The sequence below is a fragment of the Caenorhabditis elegans genome, chromosome III (assembly GCF_000002985.6).
Source record: "Caenorhabditis elegans chromosome III".
Classification (NCBI taxonomy): Eukaryota; Metazoa; Nematoda; class Chromadorea; order Rhabditida; family Rhabditidae; genus Caenorhabditis; species Caenorhabditis elegans.
In genome coordinates this window covers 3,880,254-3,901,642 of record NC_003281.10, presented here as the reverse complement: position 1 = coordinate 3,901,642, position 21,389 = coordinate 3,880,254, and the positions used below count along the sequence as shown (strand labels likewise).

At 35.4% G+C, this 21,389-nt stretch overlaps 1 protein-coding gene across 6 annotated transcripts in view; it reads left to right on the top strand.

The window, feature by feature from the left end:
• The window catches only part of tir-1, a gene marked incomplete at both ends in the record, with an annotated part of 32,053 nt that continues 10,664 nt past the window's right edge, over window positions 1–21,389 (top strand). For 2 of the 6 annotated variants that reach the window (NM_001026080.5, NM_001381812.1), the window contains 6 exons: window positions 13,913–14,282; window positions 19,096–19,336; window positions 19,638–20,012; window positions 20,290–20,520; window positions 20,568–20,686; window positions 20,987–21,364. In NM_001026080.5, the coding sequence (NP_001021251.2) occupies window positions 14,035–14,282; window positions 19,096–19,336; window positions 19,638–20,012; window positions 20,290–20,520; window positions 20,568–20,686; window positions 20,987–21,364 (1,592 nt within the window). Of the gene's footprint in view, window positions 221–10,188; window positions 10,274–10,611; window positions 10,719–13,912; window positions 14,283–19,095; window positions 19,337–19,637; window positions 20,013–20,289; window positions 20,521–20,567; window positions 20,687–20,986; window positions 21,365–21,389 lie in introns of those variants that run through there. The other 4 variants (NM_065383.6, NM_001384059.3, NM_001381811.1 and 1 more) reach the window with 4 other exon arrangements.

Sequence of the window (21,389 nt, the reverse complement as noted above, 5' to 3'; positions counted from 1 at the left end):
TTTCAGATAAAAAAGAGGAGAGACAAAAAAGCCGTTGCCTGCCATAGACAGACGGACGCAAAATTTCATTTTTCTTTCGTTTTTTAAATGAATAAATTCTGAATTTTACATTCTCTCTTGATATAACAAAGAGAATTTTTTCGTATATTTATTTCAATTTTGGAGATATTTTCCTGGAACAAAGAAAACGAAGGAATCAAGAAGCAATACTGGTCGGCTGGTTAGTCAATTTTCAATATTTTTTTAAATAATGATAATAATGGTAAGAAACTTCCAAAACAAAGGGAACCGCTGCATGGCCGCAAACAAGAACAATTCTCGGCCACCAATTTTTTTGCGGTCATTTCGCTAATCGAAAATCTGAGACAAATGTTTGAAATTTTTTTTTAAAAAGTCGATTCTACAGGAAATTTTTTTTTCATTTAAAGCTACAGTAATCCTACAGTACCACTACATAACCCTGAAGTTCTCCTACCGTAGTGCTACAGTAATCCCACAGTAGCCCATCGATATCTCAGAAATTTATCGAACACCACTAAATAGTGTTATAGTTCCCTACTGTACCACTACATAACCCGATAGTTCCTCTGCCGTGTTCCTACACAGTCTTATCAGGAAAAAACTGTTTTTTTTTGCATTTTCAAATCAATTTCGAGAAAAAATTTGACATTTTCCTTTCAAAAAACATTTTTTTTATGGTCATGTTAAAAATGAAACTTATTTTTATAAACAATGATATCATCAAGAATTTGGAATGGAAAGAAAATTATTAGCACTTCTTGCCCACACTTTTGCACCTGTCTGGAAAACTTCCGGAAGTATGTCGATTAACCTTGGGATCTTATTGTAAGGTATTCCTTCAGGCCTACGCGCCTGCCTATTTGCCAAAATTTTAATACATTTTCCCATTTTGAAATAAGATCGTAAACCTTTCATTTATACCCCTCCTAATATGGGTTGTCATCCCATATTTTTTCATTTCAAATTCTATTTTTGTTCAACAACACTTTCTTTTTTCTATTCTTATTTATATCTCTCAATGTTTCCTGAAATCATTTTTTTTCGGAAAAAAGGTTCCCGGAAAAGTGTTGAATTCTTTATAAACAATAATAATAATATATCAAATTACCTGCCAATAATTTTCACATTGAATCTTTTTTCATTTGATTTGGTAGATTAATATTTTAAATGTTAGGCAGATAGGCGTGATGTAGGCATGTAGGCATGTAGGCATGTAGGCATGTAGGCATGTAGGCATATAGGCTCAAAAATCCATACTTTCTGGTTCCAGAATGATTTTTTAGATTTCAAATTCAAGATCCCCAATCTTCTGAACTCCGAGGACACAAGTCTCGCAAGTTCAAAATACTAAAATCATTTGATAATCTATTTAAAATCATAATTTTCTCGGATCTATATGTTTCTTGCAAAGAGCCTAGCAGTTTCCACGCTGCTGCTCCAAGTTCTATTTTAATCTTTCCATTTTGTGAATTAGTATCCATAAATACTTGAGACATCTTCTTCTTTGCACTTAATACTCTTTATATACATCTATCTAAAGTCAATGAAATCTCTCTTCATCCCACCCCACCATGTGATTATTCCAGGTTCTTTCACACCACCCCAAATATTCCCTTTCTGACGCACTCTCATATACAAAAGTTTTGATGTTTGGATTTGGAGCTTTGTTTTTTGAATACACATCATTATTTCAAATTTTATCGTTAGATAATCACTTGAAGTGTTTAATTTTCTTCGTGTAGGCAGCAACATTTGTGCCTAGGCTTATTTTTTCAAAGTCATCAATTATTGCTTTGTTCTAGACAAAATTATAAATTATTGGTTTACTTCCCCAACTTTTAATTCTAGATCATTAGCTCATTACTCACTTCCTCTGGCTTTTAATCCGTTAATTTATGGTTTCCTTACTATAATTTTTTTTGTTCTTTCCGCTCTAGATAAGTGTTAACACCAATATATGAACCTTTAAAAGTTGGACCATTTTTTGGAGAACTTTCGAAAACTCTCGGCTAACTTTTTCATACTTTTGGCAAACTTTTGCAACCGCTTGCCAATTTTCTGCAAAATTTAAAAGAATTTTCGAAATTATTTGGTATACTTTTTCTTATTTTTGGCGAAATTTTGCAATTTCTAGCCAACTTCAGCGACTAAAAGTTGTATGAAAAAATTTAAAGAAATGTTGCCAAGAAGCCCCCAGAGCACTTCTAAAATATCAATTTTCACAAAAAATTCCCATCTTTACCAGTAACAAAATTAATTTCAATTGCCTCCGTTCATTTCCAGAAGTGCCTACCTGCGTTGACTCTAAACTTCATCCATCTACATACACATCTTTTTCACTCCACACATTTTCTCACTTCTCCAGGAGTCTTTTTCGTCCGTCTCTTCTATATTCACTTCTTCCCCCTCCATCGATTCTACGATGTCTGTTTGTTGTGTGTCTCTGTTGCTTTTTCTTCGTCCAACATCTTCTGGAAGAAGAAGTATACGTCCTTTTCCATCTCTACTTCTTCAACTTTTTTCTCCTACACAGATAGATAGGAAAGATAGGGAAGAGATATTCTTGTATTTTTTTCGTTATTTTTCTCTCTGTATCCCTCACTTTTCAGCAGAAGCGCAGAGAAATGAAGGAAAAAGAGCTCGCCTTATGTAGTTGTGGTTGGTGGAAAAAAAGATGAAGGCGTTGGGGGAATTGAGAGAGAGAGAGAGAGAGAAATAGTAAAAAAGAGATAAGTTGTTGGCAACGAGCCAACACTTTCTTTATTTTTATTTTTGTTTTTTCACTTCTGATTCTTTTACTCTTTGTTCTCTCAAGTTTTAATCACTAGCTTTTCTCCAACCAAGTGCTAATTATTTATGAAGGAGAGGCTGAACATAGTAATTTGTGAAACAGCTTCTTTATGTTCACCTTTTTCGGAAAATTCTTGGAAGTTAACAGTTTTAACAAGACTTCTTCATAATTTTAAAGTAATTCATGATGATTTTTCTTTAAACTATTTACGGAATAAAGTTAAAACCATTTCAAATCCGCGCGCAAATTAGCAAACCAGTCAGCGGCGCTGGCCACGCCCATCGTGAGACTCTGATTGGTGTGTTTGCCTTCCCCCTGTATAGTTTGGCAGTAGGCAGGTATAAGAAAATGTAAATCATTTCTGACCTGAATAGATTAGAATCCAATGTCTCTAACCAGATAAAGCAAACTTTTTTTCTAGTTTAAGTCCCGTTAATCCTGAGCTAATCCCCAGTTCATTTTTGAGCCTAATGTGCAAATTTACGATGATTTTTGATTTTTTTCAACAGATTAAAAAATCTACCAAAGCACACTTTTTTATTTGAGTTTGCAGTAGTCGCAAAATGTTCAAAAATAGCAGGCTTGCAGCCGACAAAATCGAGGCACCGTTATTTTTTTGAAAATTTCTAATAAGTCGCTCCCTATTTCCATTCTATTCTAATCTATGAATTTAATCAAAAATGGATGGATTTTCCTCTCGGATACCCCTCTCACATATTCTGTCTCCCCCTTTTGTAATATATTTGAAATATTTTCAAATTCTCCAATTTTTTAAAATTCCATTTTATTTCATTTTTTCGGTACCTCACCTCTCCACAAATCAAAAATTCCATTTCCAGGCCAGGCTCCCTATTCGTTTTCACGTTTTTTCTTCTACTTGAGCCTCGCTCTCCTTATCCACTTTTCTCTCGATATGTCTGCGTCTCTCTTGGCTTTGAGTAGTCGAACTTCTCTAGTTATGAACTTTATTAAACATTTATCAGGTGGAAAAAAAGATTCAGAGGAAGTGGAACCTATTTTTTGAATTTAATAAACATATTATATCGTAACCAGCCGCTGACCGCGCCTACGGCGCGGGCAACGACTGGCACCATTAAAAGTATTTGACACACATACACTTCCAGAATTTTCCCGATTTTTCTAGAAAGTTCTGGAACGTTCCAGAATTTTCTCGATTTTTCTAGAAAGTTCTGGAACGTTCCAGAATTTTCTCGATTTTTCTAGAAAGTTCTGGAACATTCCAGAAATTTCCCAATTTTTCTAGAAAGTTCTGGAACATTCGAGAATTTTTTCGATTTTTCAAGAAAGTTCTGGAACGTTCCAGAATTTTCTCGATTTTTCTAGAAAGTTCTGGAACATTCCAGAATTTTCTCGATTTTTCTAGAAAGTTCTGGAACATTCCAGAATTTTCTCGATTTTTTTAGAAAGTTCTGGAACGTTCCAGAATTTTCTCGATTTTTCTAGAAAGTTCTGGAACATTCCAGAATTTTCCCGATTTTTCTAGAAAGTTCTGGAACGTTCCAGAATTTTCTCGATTTTTCTAGAAAGTTCTGGAACATTCCAGAATTTTCTCGATTTTTCTAGAAAGTTCTGGAACATTCCAGAATTTTCTCGATTTTTCTAGAAAGTTCTGGAACATTCCAGAATTTTCTCGATTTTTCTAGAAAGTTCTGGAACATTCCAGAATTTTCCCGATTTTTCTAGAAAGTTCTGGAACATTCGAGAATTTTTTCGAAATTTCCAGAAGATTCTAGATTTCCAGAATTTTAGAATTTTCAGAAAATTTAAATTTCCCGCCAAAATATTTTTCTCAGAAAATTTAAATTTCCCACCAAAATATTTTTTTCAGAAAATTTAAATTTCCCTCCAAAATTTTTTCTCCGAAAATTTAAATTACCCGCCAAAATATTTTTTACAGAAAATTTAAATTTCCCGTTAAAATATTTTTTTCAGAAAATTTAAATTTCCCGCCAAAATATTTCTCACAGAAAATTTAAATTTCCCGCCAAAATATTTTTCACAGAAAATTTAAATTTCCCGCCAAAATTTTGGGTCTTACCACGGTGGGTCTCACCACGACGGGTCTCACCACGATGGGTCTCACCACGATGGATCTCACCACGATGGGTCTCACCACGATGGATCTCACCACGATGGGTCTCACCACGATGGATCTCACCACGATGGGTCTCACCACGATGGGTCTCAGCACGATGGGTCTCACCACGATGGATCTCACCACGATGGGTCTCACCACGATGGATCTCACCACGATGGGTCTCACCACGATGGATCTCACCACGATGGGTCTCACCACGATGGGTCTCACCACGATGGGTCTCACCACGATGGGTCTCACCACGATGGGTCTCACCACGATGGATCTCACCACGATGGGTCTCACCACGATGGATCTCACCACGATGGGTCTCACCACGATGGATCTCACCACGATGGGTCTCACCACGATGGGTCTCACCACGACGGGTCTCACCACGGTGGGTCTCGCCACGATGGGTCTCACCACGATGGGCCTCGCCACGATGGGTGTGGCCACGAAGATCTCGCAGCAACATTTTTTTAAATTTTCCAGAAGGTTCTAGAACAATCCAGAATTTTTTCGAATTTTCTAGAAGGTTCTGGACCATTCCAGAATTTTCTAGAATTTTTCAGAAGGTTCTAAAGCTTTTCAGAATTTTCCAGAAGGTTCTGGAACATTCTAGAATTTTCCAGAAATTCCCAGAAGGTTCTGGAACATTCCAGAATTTTTTCGAATTTTCCAGAAGGTTCTGGACCATTCCAGAATTTTCTAGAATTTTTCAGAAGGTTCTAAAGCTTTTCAGAATTTTCCAGAAGGTTCTGGAACATTCTAGAATTTTCCAGAAATTCCCAGAAGGTTCTGGAACATTTCAGAATTTTCCCGAAGTTTCCAATTTCCCTTCCAAAGACGGAAAGTCAATTTTTCCCAAACCACAGTAATCCTACCGTATTCCTACAGTACCTCTACAGTACTACTACAGTACCCCGACCATATCCCACTTCTAACCCCAAACCTATATATCTTCAAAAGACAAAAACTCAATTTTTCCTAAACTACAGTAATCCTACAGTACCTCTACAGTACTACTACAATACCCCGACCATATCCCACTACTAACCCCAAACCTATATATCTTCAAAAGACAAAAACTCAATTTTTCCTAAACTACAGTAATCCTACAGTACTCCTACAGTATCTCTACAGTACTACTACAGTACCCCGACCATATCCCACTACTAACCCCAAACCTATATCTCTTCAAAAGACAAAAACTCAATTTTTAATAAACTACAGTAATCCTACAGTACCTCTACAGTACTACTACAATACCCCGACCATATCGCACTACTAACCCCAAACCTATATATCTTCAAAAGACAAAAACTCAATTTTTCCTAAACTACAGTAATCCTACAGTACTCCTACAGTATCTCTACAGTACTACTACAGTACCCCGACCATATCCCACTACTAACCCCAAACCTATATATCTTCAAAAGACAAAAACTCATTTTTTCCAAAATTACAGTAATCCTACAGTACCTCTACAGTACTACTACAATACCCCGACCATATCCCACTACTAACCCCAAACCTATATATCTTCAAAAGACAAAAACTCAATTTTTCCTAAACTACAGTAATCCTACAGTACTCCTACAGTATCTCTACAGTACTACTACAGTACCCCGACCATATCCCACTACTAACCCCAAACCTATATCTCTTCAAAAGACAAAAACACAATTTTTCCTAAACTACAGTAATCCTACCGTACTCCTACAGTACTCCTACAGTACTACTACAGTACCCCGACCATATCCCACTAATAACTCCAAACCTATATCCCTCCAACAGCCGAAAACGCCTTGCCTTTGTAAGCTATGACGTCACTTCTTAACAAACGGAAACTATTTTTTTATATATAGGTAATGATAACTGAAAAACGTTCAATTTTTGCCATTCCATTTTTCATTACAAGACAAATTCAGCAGCTCACAGCTCACTTATTTTCAAATAGGTAGGTACATTGAAAATTAGGCACTAGAAAACTATTTAGGCATTATGTAGGGGAGTAGGTAGATAGGCAGGAAAGTAGGCACCAGGTAGACAGGTACATATGTACTAAATAAGTACAAAGGCATGTGGGTAGGCAATGTGGGTAGGCATGTAGGCAATTAGGGACTAGGTAGATACGTTGACAAATAGGTAGGAATGTAGGCACTAGATGAATGCAAAGTCATGTAGACACTAGTTAGATCATTTAGACAAGTAAAAAATTACGTAGGCAGGTCCGCCTGAAAGGTGCCCGTCTACGTGGTTATGCTTTAGTTTTTGAAGTCAATTTCAGCAAAAACCATATTTTTCCGGACTCAATTTCCAAGATTACAAAAGGAATTTTATCTTTTGATGATAACTGATATTAAAAAATAGAAAACGGTACGAATTCTCACTGTAAGCCGTTAGTTCCCCATTCTATTGCCATCTTTCCGGTTTTCGTCATTTTACTTTACATTTGATTTGATTGGAACTTGATGTCACTATTACCATAACAATTGTCTCTTCGCAAAAATTATTTTATCAGAAAAATCAGTGATAAGGGAGCAAGAGTAAATGACCGACGCATCACGTCATTGTTCGCCCCCCTACGGACTTGAGAAAAACCCCCCGATTCAGGAAATGTAGGTTGAGTAATCACATGAAACAGCTTTTTGAGTAATCGTTCACACCTTTTTTGATGAGTTTTTGATAATTTGACTTGTACTTAAGATTGACACATTTTTTGGCTAGTGAATCACTCTGTTTAGTTCAAGTTTGTTGGTCCAAGTTAAGATGTCTGGAAGTTTTGAGGAAGAAGGATGCTCTTTTTCTTCTCATAATAATGCTAAAAGGTTTGTAAATAAGATGCAAATGCGTTAAGGCTGTTGTGCTAGGCAGGCTCAGGCGTACGTTCCTACCTACCTAGACAGCTAGGTGCGTAAAGTTGCGGAGGCCTTACTCATGAATATTGGAAATTTTGTGTATGAGTCGAGGCGGTTTTTGTAGGCGGGTACATGCCTATCTACGTGCCATAACTGCACAGCTACCTAAGTTGCTAAACGTTAAAGGTACAGTGCCCCTACAGTACCCTTGCATGAGCCTTACAGTACTCTTTCGTTTTCTCCGGTTTTTTAGGGATTATATTTTCAAAAAATCATTTAGAATTTATGTTTTTTAATTATCAAAATGGTAAAATTTTACATTTAATTATTCGGTTTTTCGATTTTATTTGACATTTAAAAACTGGCTCCAAGATGACCTATGCCTGCCTACACCTGCACATGTAAGATCGTAGGCAATATTTGAACGAACTAATTGGAATGTGAAAAGAGTAAATCTACATTTTGCAAACACCAAATATTATAATAGCTACCTCCAAAATGCTGACTAAATGTGGACATTAACTGTATTCGCACAGGTTCTCACCGAACAGTAGATCCCCCATTTTATATTTTTCCCTGGGTTTCCCCTTGGCAATGACATAAATGTTACTGTAATCCCTTATTCCCTTGACATCACGTCACTTAGAATATAGTGACATAATAATAATAACTAAGCGGTTCATGTCACAACCAAGTTTTATTACTATTTTTGAACTTCGATGTCATGGAAGTCGATTTTCCCCCGTTTTTGCAATTACGTGGTTGAACCAAACCTTATCTGATCTTTTTGATTTATGGAAAGTGTTCCGATTGCCAAAGTTTCAGGCAAATTTTGAATACAATTTCTGACTGGAACCACAATGAAAAGAATTTTAGAAATGAAGCCTAACAATAAGTTTGATTTTTGAAACGATAATTAAATTTTTGTAAAATTTGTAAACGTTTGATTCTTACTAAAAGATAATTTTCAGGACAGTTGTTTCAATATTTATATTTTTGACCAGCTTAGCAAAACTTTTAGATTTTAAACATTTTCGAAAGTAGGCTATAAATATTCTGCCATCTGTTCGAGTTGTATTGGAGTGATATAATTATTTTTTGAATTTTTTTCCAAGTTTCTGAATCAGCAACCAATTTCATTACAAAATCTGAACATCTAGAATATTCATATACTTGTTTTGTTCCTTTTATGCATACTATTCCCACATTAATTTAGAGTTTTCAATCTTCTAAAAAATTGAATTTTGTTGAGAATTTGAAACTTCGAAGGAAGCGCAACCCCAGAAGAAATGCCCAAGTCCCTGACCTGTTTCTAGTCTTAAATAATCTTTAAAAAATGCATTACCGCATAGTCGCTTTCCACTTAAAAACCTACGTAAAAGGTGTCATAATCAGACCTGAGTCTTAACACCTTATTTGACAATCACAGTCTTATAATCACCTTTTCATATTGATTTATGAATTTGGCAAACGAGTCTTCAAAAGAAACTATCTCTTTATATTCATTCCAAATCGATTCGATTTAGAACTTTTGAAAGGAATTGAGAGAGGAAGAGGGACAAAACATTGTAAACCGCCCGGATTATTCATGGCCGGTGGTGGGTAGTTTTGATAATCTTCGCCTCTTCCAATACCCCCCCCCCCCTCAAATTACAACAATTTCGACAAGGATTAATTTACTGAAAACCGTATTCTCTGAGTCTCCTGTTATTTTTCAATGTCTTGGAAACGGTAATCTTTAAGAAAAAGTTTTGGTAAAAATCTTTGAAAATGCTTTCAAAATGAGCCACAATTTTAGTGTTTCGGTTTTGGTAAAAGCTAGAACACAAAAATGGCTGCCTGCCTGTCTACAAGGCGACCTGCACATTTCTTGTGCCTACACGCCACCTCCTATGCCTACACACCGCCTGCCAAAACAGTTCCAAATCGCGAGCGAGATATTCGCAAATCGATTTTTTTCTGAAAATGGAAAAATTTTAGATTTTCATAAATTACTAAAATTTCTAAATTTTTCCGCCACCTTTCATGAAACATTGAATTGGTTTGTAATTTTTTTTTCTGAATTCTTTGATTGTTGGGAAATGGAAAATTTTTGTTTCCGATGTTCACATTTTTTGAAAATTTAGGTAGTTTTCAAACATTAATAGATATTTACAAATTCTATAAAACACCAGAATTTTTTGTATCCATCTTTATTTGAGCTACTCTTCTCATAAAAATTCCTTTTTTCCAAAATTTTCAAACGTTATATAATTTGCCTTGAAGAGCCTGAGAAATGCACAACAGACCCATATGAAATCAATATTATTCCTTCAAAAAAATGTAATTAATTCAATTTAAATTTTCATAGCATAACTTGCAGTTTTTCTGCCCTTTTGCACAATTAATCTTACTTCAATTTTAATAATTTTCAGACCAATCATTCCTTCCGAACACAATCTAACTCATTCGAATAGCCTAGTCTCCCAGGATGTGGGTACACGGCGACAATCGCTCAAAGTAAGTTTTTTTTGTTTCAAATTGCTTTAAAAAATCTTCCCTAGAATAATGTGCCAACCAATTGTGGGAAGTTTCAAAGAAAAAACTTCTGAAAAGTTAAACTTTTTTTTCAAATATTTCGAAAATTGAATTCGATACAAAAAATGTAATTTTTTAATCAATTGTTTAAATACATTTTAGATTATGTTATTTGGCCATTTTATAGTTAGAGCCGTACAAATAATTTTTAACTGTTTCCCGACTGGCCATAAACTAAATTATAAATAAATAAAACCTCTAAAAATTCATACAAATTGCCTAAAATTTAAGCTTTCAATATCATTGTTTTCTCGTTTCAGAATGGAAAAGCTCGAACGATGATGGGAGAGGAAATACTAACGGAACGAAATCAACTGTCGAGACAGGATGCATCTTGCTTCAGAAGTCCCCGCAGTCCACTTGGACGGTGAGTTTTTTGCTGAAAATTTGGGACATTTCTGAAGTGGAAAAATATTTATACCAGGATTCTGAAGTGTGGAGTTGAGGGCTCTTGAAATTTTTTTCAAAAAATTATGTTTCCTGCAAATCAGATACTTTTTGAGTTTAATTTTAAATATTTCGAGCTAAAAAACTACGGTCAGCTCCCATGCATGGGAGCTGACCGTTATGTTATACTGACCATTAACTTATGCGCATAAGTTCATTTCTTGTGGTTCAGTAAATTTTAAAAATACTTGTTCTTGCCTTCATGGAAGCCTACGCCTACTTCGTGCCTACCACTGCCAAAATACATAAGAACCTTTTCTTTGGAACCGGCGCCGGAGCTCATTCCATATTGGAAAAATAAGTGGTAGCCAGTAGGTATGAGACAAACCTACTTATCATGTAATTTACCCTAAGATCCCTTATGAATCTCCATCGTGTGAGCTTCCTCATTCTTTTCCTTTCTTCACACAATTTCTCAGTTTGCTCAACTTCTCATGTGTCTGCTCCCGATCTCCCTCTATTGTTCAAAACTCCCGCAAGTACGGTTTTTCGTCAACGCGTGCACAAAAAACAACTGACTCATTCTAACCTATAAAAGCATAGAAAAATGATGTCAAGTGGGACGGAATACTGACGACTACATTGGAAGATGTACATGACGTCAGATAGACATGAATTCAAGTGGAACTGTATCTGCAGTCGATGTTTTATGTACTCTTTTTCACTGCGCAGAGACTATTGTACTCTCTCTCTCTTTCAAAAAAAAAGAACCTCCTCACTTTGTTTGTCATCATCATCATCAAAACAGACATAGGAGATGAGTCATAAGAAAGAGCATGAAAGTGAAGAAATAATAACGAGAAAGATCAGTGCGAGACTAAAGAAAAGAACTGTATTGACTTTTATCGTGTCTATTGAGACACCCTTTTGATACTCTTAACAATCCCTTATTTTACCTACGCCTACCTATGCCTGCCTTGTGCCTACACCCCTAGCTAGTGCCTAGACGCCTTTCAGGTGCCTACACGCCTGCCTTGTGCCTACAGTCTACCAAGAGTCTATATGCTCACCTAGTTCCTGTTACTGGTAAAAATTAAAAAAAAACAGTTAGAATAAAATAATGAAAAAAAAAGATGAGATAACAGACGGTAGGCGGGTTGGTAGGTATGAAAAAGGCATGCCTACCTGAGACCGTCCATATCTACGATAACAATTTTTTTAAACGAAAATCTACTCTAAAATGAAACTTTAACTGGTTCTGCCTTCGTAACATTGGTTTTTTCGAAAAAAAAATCGCAGGAATTAACTATTTTTGAAAACTCATATCTCTGTTATTTTTGGTTTTTCAAAAAAGTTTCAACTATAAAACTGTTATTCAAATATTTTTCTACATTTTTGTAGTGAGCAACTTTTTGATACAATTTGAAACAACCGAGCTATGTGCGCTTAAAGTTTGCATTTCTTCCTCATTGTAATTTACGATAATACATTTGTAATCCTAGTGTTCTCTATCAATACGAAACAGTTAAGTGAGTTATAAATAACGAAGTTATTTACATTCAAGGGTGAGGAAAGCTCAAAAGAGCAAACTTCAAGTTTCGGGGTAAAATGGTAAAACAGCTTGTTCTATAAACCATGGCCTAGCTAAAAGTAACCTAGATACCCCAGGTTGACAAAAAACTTTCTGAGAACCTATATAATTGTGCAAATTGTGCGTGTTTTCTTCCGCTATCTGAGCGCCCATTTTCTTATCAACTTTAAGGTGAAAACCTCTTAGATAGGATGCCCAAGGAAAACTGTTTTGAAAGTTTCAAACTCATAAGGTATCAGTTTACAAAAAAACTGCAAAGCTATATTTGAAAAATAAAATCATTTGATAAACTGGAATATCGTCCCCAACTTCTGACTATTTGGGCTAGTTTTTTTTTCAAGTGGCCCCCAGTGAAAAATCGACCTCTAAACTGTTCTCTGTTCGTTCATTTCTTTATTTTCACCAATCGTCTTCACATAGGGGAAGCGGGAAACACATTTTAATCTCATCATCAAATCTATTCCTCGAATTTGTCCACTTTCCATTTTCTACCGAAGCAGCATCGTTTCTGCAGGAGGGAATGATGTGCGGTAAAATTTCGAAAATGTGTTTGTCAACATAGTTGCTATCAAAGGTCGACTAAATGACTGAACTTTGGGTCTCGGAGCCAAGGAGTCAACTTTTTGATAGTTTTTTATGAATTAGATACATTGAAATGAAACATTTAATTATTGTTGGGAAATATTCTTAAATTCAAAAATCTTACTTTAGCAAGTTTTGATTAGGACAAAAATATGAGATTTTAAATTTAAAACCTGACATGACTAGATTTTAAAAGTCCATATCATAGTTATCTTTGGTTTCAAAAATGGTTTTAACCGGTAAAATTTTTTGTTAAATATATATCTACATTTTGAATAGCTAAATTTTTAATAAACCTAGAAATAGCTTACAATTAGTTACAAGCTTTCAAATTAGAGAAATCGGGTTGCAAAATCAGAAGAGGCTAGGGCGGAAAATTTTCAAAACTGCTAATTTTAGTACGATATTTCAACTTTGAAAATTAGAACTTAATATGGCTGTATAGAAACATGCGAAAAGTATCTCAAAAGCTGACAGAAATTGCCGAAAAACCAATTTAAGACGCTGGCAAAATGCAATTTTTTCCAAACTTTTCAACAATACAATACAATATAATTTTAAAATATATAATTTTAAATGTAATTTTAAAATTATTGAAACGTTTTTCAACACTTCCATTTTGATTTTTGATTCTAAAGTGGAATTATCGCACCGAAAGTTGAAGTTTGACAAGATTAGTAGGAGGAGTACGGTATCTGGGGCAATATGATAGTAATAAATTAGCAGCAAGTATAGTCAAGTACTGCATAAGTTAACATTTAACATTCTTCAATGGGTGCGAATGCAAACAAGGTGGCCCTCCAAAGAGTTTCTTATAATGCCTGTGCTATTTCTCAACCACGTCCAAATTACCCGCTCATCTTATCAAACAATCGACACACAAGTTCCCTCAAAGAGAAGAAGCGCCCGTAGTAGAGATGGTCAAAAAGAGACATAGAGAAGTATACGGGAAGGTGGAAGAATTTGAAACGCCGCCCATCCCCGCAATACCTGTCTGAACCGACGGTCGAGGACACACTGTATACAGAGTGTGTAAGAGAAACAGGGAGAAAAGGAAGAACACACTTTTTTCACCCATTTTCTTACAACTCTCTCATCTTCTCCTCCTCGAATTGGTGCTCAAATGCTCCCGAATCGAAAACCACCGAGACCAAGTCCGTCGTTCCAATCTCTGAATAACAATAATCAACGATTCCCGCTTCGTCGGAGTCTTAAAATTGCTCAAGCTCATTCTTTGCCTACTGTACCTTCGGAAGACGCGAAGGATGATGATCTGATCACTCCAGAGCTATCAACTGATTTCGATTTTCGAGAAATTCAGCATAGATATCTGATGGCTTTGCAAAACGAGCAGGATGGGGAGACCACTTCGTGAGTTTTTTTTTTTTTGGAAAAAATTGAAATGAAAAATTAGTTATTTCGAACTGTTGAGGGATTGAAGCTGAAGAGGGCTAATTAAAAATGAAATTTAATTTTAAAATCATATTACCTTTCCCTTGGCAAAAACTAACAAAGATACAAAGATGCAACTTTTTTTTTTTGAAAATTGGGTTTGAAAAAACTTATAGGTTTTTTTTTAGTTTTGAGTTTCAGTTGTTATCAGCTTTGCGTCCCAAAAAAGTATTTTTTTGGAAAATAAGGTGTATGATTTTTATTTGAACTTTTATGGAATTTTTATTGGTCGAGAATAGTTGCACTGGCGCACAACTTTTAAACGATTCTTTTAATCATTCTATTTCCAATTGGAAATGGAATTTTTGATTTTGTTTTTCGATCGGTTTTTTTACAAAAAAACACAAATGAGAAAAATTTAAACTTTAATTTTAATTTAATTTAGTTTCAAGGATTTCCAGAATCAAACGTTCTTTAAATTCAAAAATAAATATTTGAATAATTAAATAATTAAACCAAAAACTATGATTATTTTTAAAGTCTCACTATTTTCAAAATAATTTTAAGATTTTTCCATTTTTTGGGATTTTTATAATCATCTGAAATTGAAAAAAATTGAGTTTTGAAAAAATCTGGATATCTCCAATTTATTTTTTTAATTCAAAAAAATAATTTTCTTTTAATAATTTTCAATATTAAAACCAGAGACTTCAATTATTTTATCGATTCTAAATTTAAAATTAATCGGGAAAAAAATTATCTGAGTTTTAGGAGAAATTTTAATTTTTCGGCACACACTTTAAAAAAAATATATATTGCCAAATTTTTATAAATTATTTTCAATGGAAAAAGGAATTTCAATATTCAAAAATCTGAATTAAAAAATTAAATTAAAAAGTTACAGCTTTCAAAAAACATTCAGAAGCTGTGTAAAAAAATTAAAATTTTAATTTAAAAAATTTTTTTAAACTTTTTTATTTTTTTCAATTTTTTCTAGGAAGTTTTAGAATTTTTGTTTCGGGTTATATTTTAATCATAAGCAGAAAATACCATTGTTAGTTTAAAAATTCAATTTTCAAAAACAAAATTAAAAATAAACCATCCTTTCCATTCATTCTTTTTTCATTTCAATATATCACAACTGTAAACAATCTGTAGAAAATTCCATAAAACTCCGCCTACTTGTTCTTAGATTCCCACGCGTTTCTCCTTCTCTTCCTGATTCCAAATATTTCATTTATATTCTTCCAGAACTTTCTTTCCAAAAAATGAACAAAAAAAAACAGTTTGTTTTGTATAACCACACCCCACTATTGTCATACATGTTCCATAACATCCCAGTCTTTTTTCCGTTCTTTTTTCCAACTTTTTCTCCATTTTTCTATCACTCAGCTGTTTGCTTGTTGAAAATTGGGCGGGAAATTTGAAATTCAAATTTCCAAATTTTTTTTTCGGATCAGATTAAGCCGGCGAATTTTTGAATTTCATTAAAATTGTGGGGGATGGGCATTTGTTTGTTCTCGTTGCTTTGTATGTGCCGGAATTTCAAAAGTTGGTTTTTTAGTTTTGCTGAGTTCGTCGTCTTTTTGAAAAATTTTAAAGTGCAGGTAGGCGTAGGCAGGCAGGTACATGCAGACTGAAATTTCATCTTTGTAGCATTTGTACATACCTGTTTGTATTTAGCAAGTTTTTATTTTATAAAATTACAAAAATTACAGGCCAATATCCGAATTTTCCCATTTTTCAAGTTTTCCAGGTTTCTCTCTATAGACTGTCTGCCTACCTACCTGCCTACCACATGTTTTACAGTAGGCAGGCAGGCAGACATTTCCGTACTCATCAAAAATCGTTCTTAAAGACATGGGCGGTGCGCCACCACCAATTTTAGTGCCTAATCCAAAGGGACTAATCCCGATTTAGACGGAGGATGGAAGTGAATATTTTATTTGCATTTTTTTTTGTAAACTGAAAGAAGAGACATTTTAAGACGTTAATTTCGTAGCCTAATCCTCAAATGATTTGTTTTCTATTCTATTTTTTTCTTTTAAACAAATTTCTCGTCCGGCGCTGACAATTCCCTCATTTTCCAGTCTCGACCATTTTATGCGAATGCCTTTTTTTCCGAGAAAAATAGAGCTGAAAATTGAGAGATTGCTAGACAATTCATGGCTCTAAAAGAGCAAGACTGGAGAGAGAGCAACTTTTTATGGTTTTGAGCATTCAGGCATGTCACCCCCACACTCAATTTGTCGCTTTTTTGGGAAATTAAACGGAAAATTTATGTATGGATTTGAAATTGATTTGTACTAATTTTTTCTAAAAAATATGTTTTTGAACAAATTTTATTTCAAATTTTTGGACCGCGTTCTTTTGGATGTTGCGTTATTTTTAAAAATAAAAATTAAAAATTGTTCGAAATTGTTACAATGTTTGAAATTTTTGTAAATAAAAAAAAGCCTCTTAGGCAGGTAGGCATGGAAAAGGCATGTAGGCAGGCGTGTAGAAAGCACCCTGGCCTGAAAACCACGCATGCCTTCAAACACCGAAACTGACACTATGTCCTGCCTACATGCCTACATGAGTTCAAGCTCTTTCTTCATACCTTAATTCCTACATAGTCTGCCTTCATGCCCACATGACATCAAGGCTTGTCTACACACCTACGCGGCCTGTCTACGTGCCTACAAGACCTGCTTACCTAGGCCGACTTTAAACCTGCTTAAAGTGCCTAGTGTGTTGACTAAAAGTATTTTGTTCAAGCTCCACCTATGATGATTGATCTCACTTTTGAAATTTTATTTAAAAATTCAAAAATAAACAAGAAAACATATTGAAATTCGTCATTTTTTCGTTTAATGACATCTCCGAAATCTGCAAAAATAGGTACTATCGAATGCGAATCAAATAGTGATGTCGGTTTTTTCTCAATTCGACAAAAAAAATGAAATCATTTGATCTGAAATTATGAGATAACAGACGACAACTAAGACAAACCTGGCAATTATGAGGCCGCAATAAAAAGGGATTGGTTTGTGGTGAAAAGCAAGACTTTAATATTTTATGGATGACTTTTTCCTGATTTTTATGCATTTTCTCGTATTTTGTGGGACAGTTTTTATTTGATGTTCTTTGAGTCAATCAAAACTTACAACAAAAAAAATTTTTTATATTGTGACACATTGAGGAACTAGCACAGTTTCGAATGGATTATTTTTATGCCTACGTGCCTACCTACAGGCCTGCCTGCCGTCCTTTTTTCTTTTAACTTTATTTTCATGTACCTTGAAAGTAGGCGCGAGAAAGACGTAAGTCGCGTTGTAGGCAACAATAGGAACAAAGAAGTTTGGAATTCTTTGGCAGTTTCATAAATTGACTTTGACGGTTTTTAAGAATCATGAAACTATTCGCGCAAATAAAAAGAGTTCCGCCCAATGAGCGACGTCCGAAGAGCGTGGCCAACGTCGCTGATTGGTCGGCGCCAGTTGATCGAGTGGGAATTCAAAATTTTTCGTGCGCAAAGCAGTTTTTTGCTGCAATAATTTTTATCTAAATTAAGTTGATAAGTCTTTGCAGCCGACACCTGATGGGTGATCTTAGAAGCAGCCAATAGAACGTCAGCTGCTTTCTAAGTTTTTCTAACTTTTCTCTACTAATTTATGAAATTTCTGCACCTCGATAGTAAAATATCTCAAACGTTCTTTGAAAAATATCGTCGTATACCATAATTATAACTTACAACCCATTCTCTACAAGACTCAGAAAAACACTCGTATTTTCTAGTTTTTTTCCCGATTTTTTTGACTCAAATAAAAAATCATGATTAAAATTAAATTCTCATTGAAATTTGGCCAATTTCAAGAGCAAAAAGAGATATAAGAGGAGATGAGGATGATGACAAGCGGTGGTGTGAAAATACGAAAACATTTGGATTAAATATCCCGAAATTGGCTGTTTCTCTATCTCTCCATCTCTGCGTCTCTTCTAATTTCATGATATTTTTCCAAGGTTGTTCACTCTTGAAGCTTCTCCTTCTTATGCTTTTTCTACTGATGCTCCCCTTCTTTTGCTTACGTACACACATACACACACCGCTCATGAATTCCTAATGAGAGAGAAAATCAGGGGGAGAGGATCCTGAGAGAAGGGGCTTGAAAAGGGAGAACAAGAGGACCCTTCTCGTTTTCCTTTTTTCTTTTATTTTCGACTTGTTTTTCTCTTTTTTTGCTGCTTATTACTTTCGTCCTATTTCATTTTCCATTAGTTTTCATTATAATCTAGGTTACTCCTTTTTTGCAAAAAAGAAAAAAAAATTTTTTTGCAAAAAAGCTTGAAAATAAGCCTGCCAACGTGCCTACCTATCAACTAATTACGGGAAGTTTTCTGAAAATCGAAAAAGGAAAATATTTTCTTTCAAATTTTGGTTTAATTTTCCCTTAAACCCCCATAAAATATTTAAAAAAATTGACGATACACTTGATTGATAGCCCCCTTAAAGGCAGGCAAGCCTACCTTGTAGACAAACATTTTACGCGCAAAATTCTAAAATCTTGTTGTGATTTCTTCTAATTATCACTCGGAAACTCAATTTTTTTTTTCTCAAAAAAACCACTCTCAGAATCCTGGAGATCGCCTCTGCAGTGCCACGTGGCGGCGTTGGAACAACGGCGCCACCTAAGAAAGTTCGAAATATTCATAACTTGATTATAAAGTATGGGTAGAATATTTTCAAAAAAAATTGAAATATATACATATGTCTTAAAATTCTTTAAATTAATTTTCAATAAATTTCCAGAACTGACGACGCATTCTTCGAGTTGGACGATGATGATGATCTGTCCAGTCCAAGTGTACCTGGATCCCCAGTTGATCCACCCTCAATATCAGTACCTCTACCTCCGAAATCAGCACCTCCTTGTCCTACTCAGCCAGCGCCTTTGACAAATGGCGATCTGTACCCTACTATATTATCGAATGGAACTCCGATACCAAATGGGCGAATTACGCCAGCACTGTCTACAGTATCAGTTAGCTTGGTGAGTTTTTTTTTTGCAGCGGACGCCTTGCGGGATGATGTCTTGAAAGAAACAATCCGTAAGACGTCGGATGCATTCTGAAACTTTTTAAAAATAATTTTGACTAAACTATATTTCCTAAAGACCCTAAAAATCTGTGGTGAACACGAAAAAGTAACGAAAAACTTTCAAACTGCAACCGACGCCTCACGGGTTGTTCTTGGCATCCCGCCGCATGAGACAGCCCGTTAGACGTCGGCTGCTTCTTAAAACTTACCTAACTTAAAACAATGTCAGGATGATATGGTCAATACATTTCCAGATTCATGAAGCCCGTCTCCAACAAAGTCTCTCAACACCATGTAACGGTTCAGAAGAAGAAATGCATAATGGCCAAGTGAGGAAAGAATCCGAGTATCGCAGGTTTAAATCAGAAGGATCGACTGCCGGTGCAAGCCTACCCGCGGCCGAAAAAACGCATATGGACGAACTTTCCCCCGTAGATCAGAGATCTACGTCAGGGACGGCACGGTTTTTAATTCAACAGGACTCTGTTGTGAATCCGAGCACGAAAATGTCGAATACGGAACAGGTGGCAATGATGCACACGTTGAAGACGAAATTGTCAAAGTATCAGGCTATGATGGATAAGGCTTTTGAGGAAATTGCAAAAGTTGAGGATGCTAATATTATTGAGGTATGAGATTTTTGAACAAAAAAATAAATAAATAATTGAAAAAAAACACTGAAGATGCCAATTTTTTATAAATAGTTCTGATGTTTGATTTAGAAATTTTTAAATTGCTTTCTTAACGCAAAGGTTTGAAAAAAATCCAATAAGATAGTTGGCACTGTGTGACAGAAAGTTGCTCTTTAATTTGCTTCAAAAAGTCTTTTAAATTTCAGCCCTGAAATAAGTACCATGAACTCCACAAACAAAAACTAACAGAAACTTTTAAAAATTTAATTTCCAGGGCTGCACAATAGTTCGAAAATTGATGCGAAAAGTGTGGAACACGCCAAAAGTGTCAGCTGATCTTGCGAATGCACTATGCGATTATCTTCGTGATCGAGACTATTTTGATAAGCTTATCAAAATGTTCATAAGCCCGAACACTGCCGCATGTGATCAAGTGAGAATGGAATGTGGAAAAGTGTTGGAAGAGTGTACGAGCAGTGCAAATCTCGAGTATATCGTTAATAAGGTAGGGATTTTTGATAGAAATTTGGGAAAAAAAACCTAATTTTTTAGTCTTACACCAAGAAAATCATGATCGTCGCCATGAAGTTGAATAAGACCCCAGATCAACAGAGGTTAAGCCTGAGTTTAATTGGAAATCTGTTCAAGCACAGTAACGCTGTTTCATTGAGGTGAGTATTGAGGTTCTAACTAGGCAGGTTCAATTCAAGTATCTTCCACATTTTCTGAGAAAATTTTTGCCCGGCATCTGCCGGGTTCCACGGGGTCAGCTTTAGCCATTCCAAGATACCGTAATTCGTCGGCTGCTTCCCAAAACTTTAAGTTTTCTAAACAACGGATTGAAATGCGGGACCCGGTAGATGTCGGGCCATCCATATCAACCGTGCTCCCAATTTTGAGTCATTTTCTCAGAACATTTTACTGTGGGGATTTTCATACCTGCATTAACACGTAAATTCCATCCTCTTCAGCCTAATCGAGACTGACGTGATTGACCATATCATCCTGACATTCAAGCGAGCTCCCGAATGTCCCGACATCCTTCGACACGCTGCTCTTGCGTTGGCCAACATCCTACTTTATACTTGTTTCGAAGGAAAAAAGAAGATCATACAAAAGAAGATTCCCGAATGGTTATTTTTTCTTGCAAGTCAAGCTGATGACGTCACGAGATACTATGCATGTATCGCGGTGTGCACAATCGTCAGTGTCAAAGAGTTTGAGCCACTGGTCAGAAAATCGGATACGATGAAGCTGGTGGAGCCATTCTTGCAAGTTCACGATCCGGCGACATTTGCCAGGGATTATCATAAATATGCACAAGGGAATACGAAAGAATGGCTCGAAAGGTTGGTGGAATTGGAATTTAAAAAT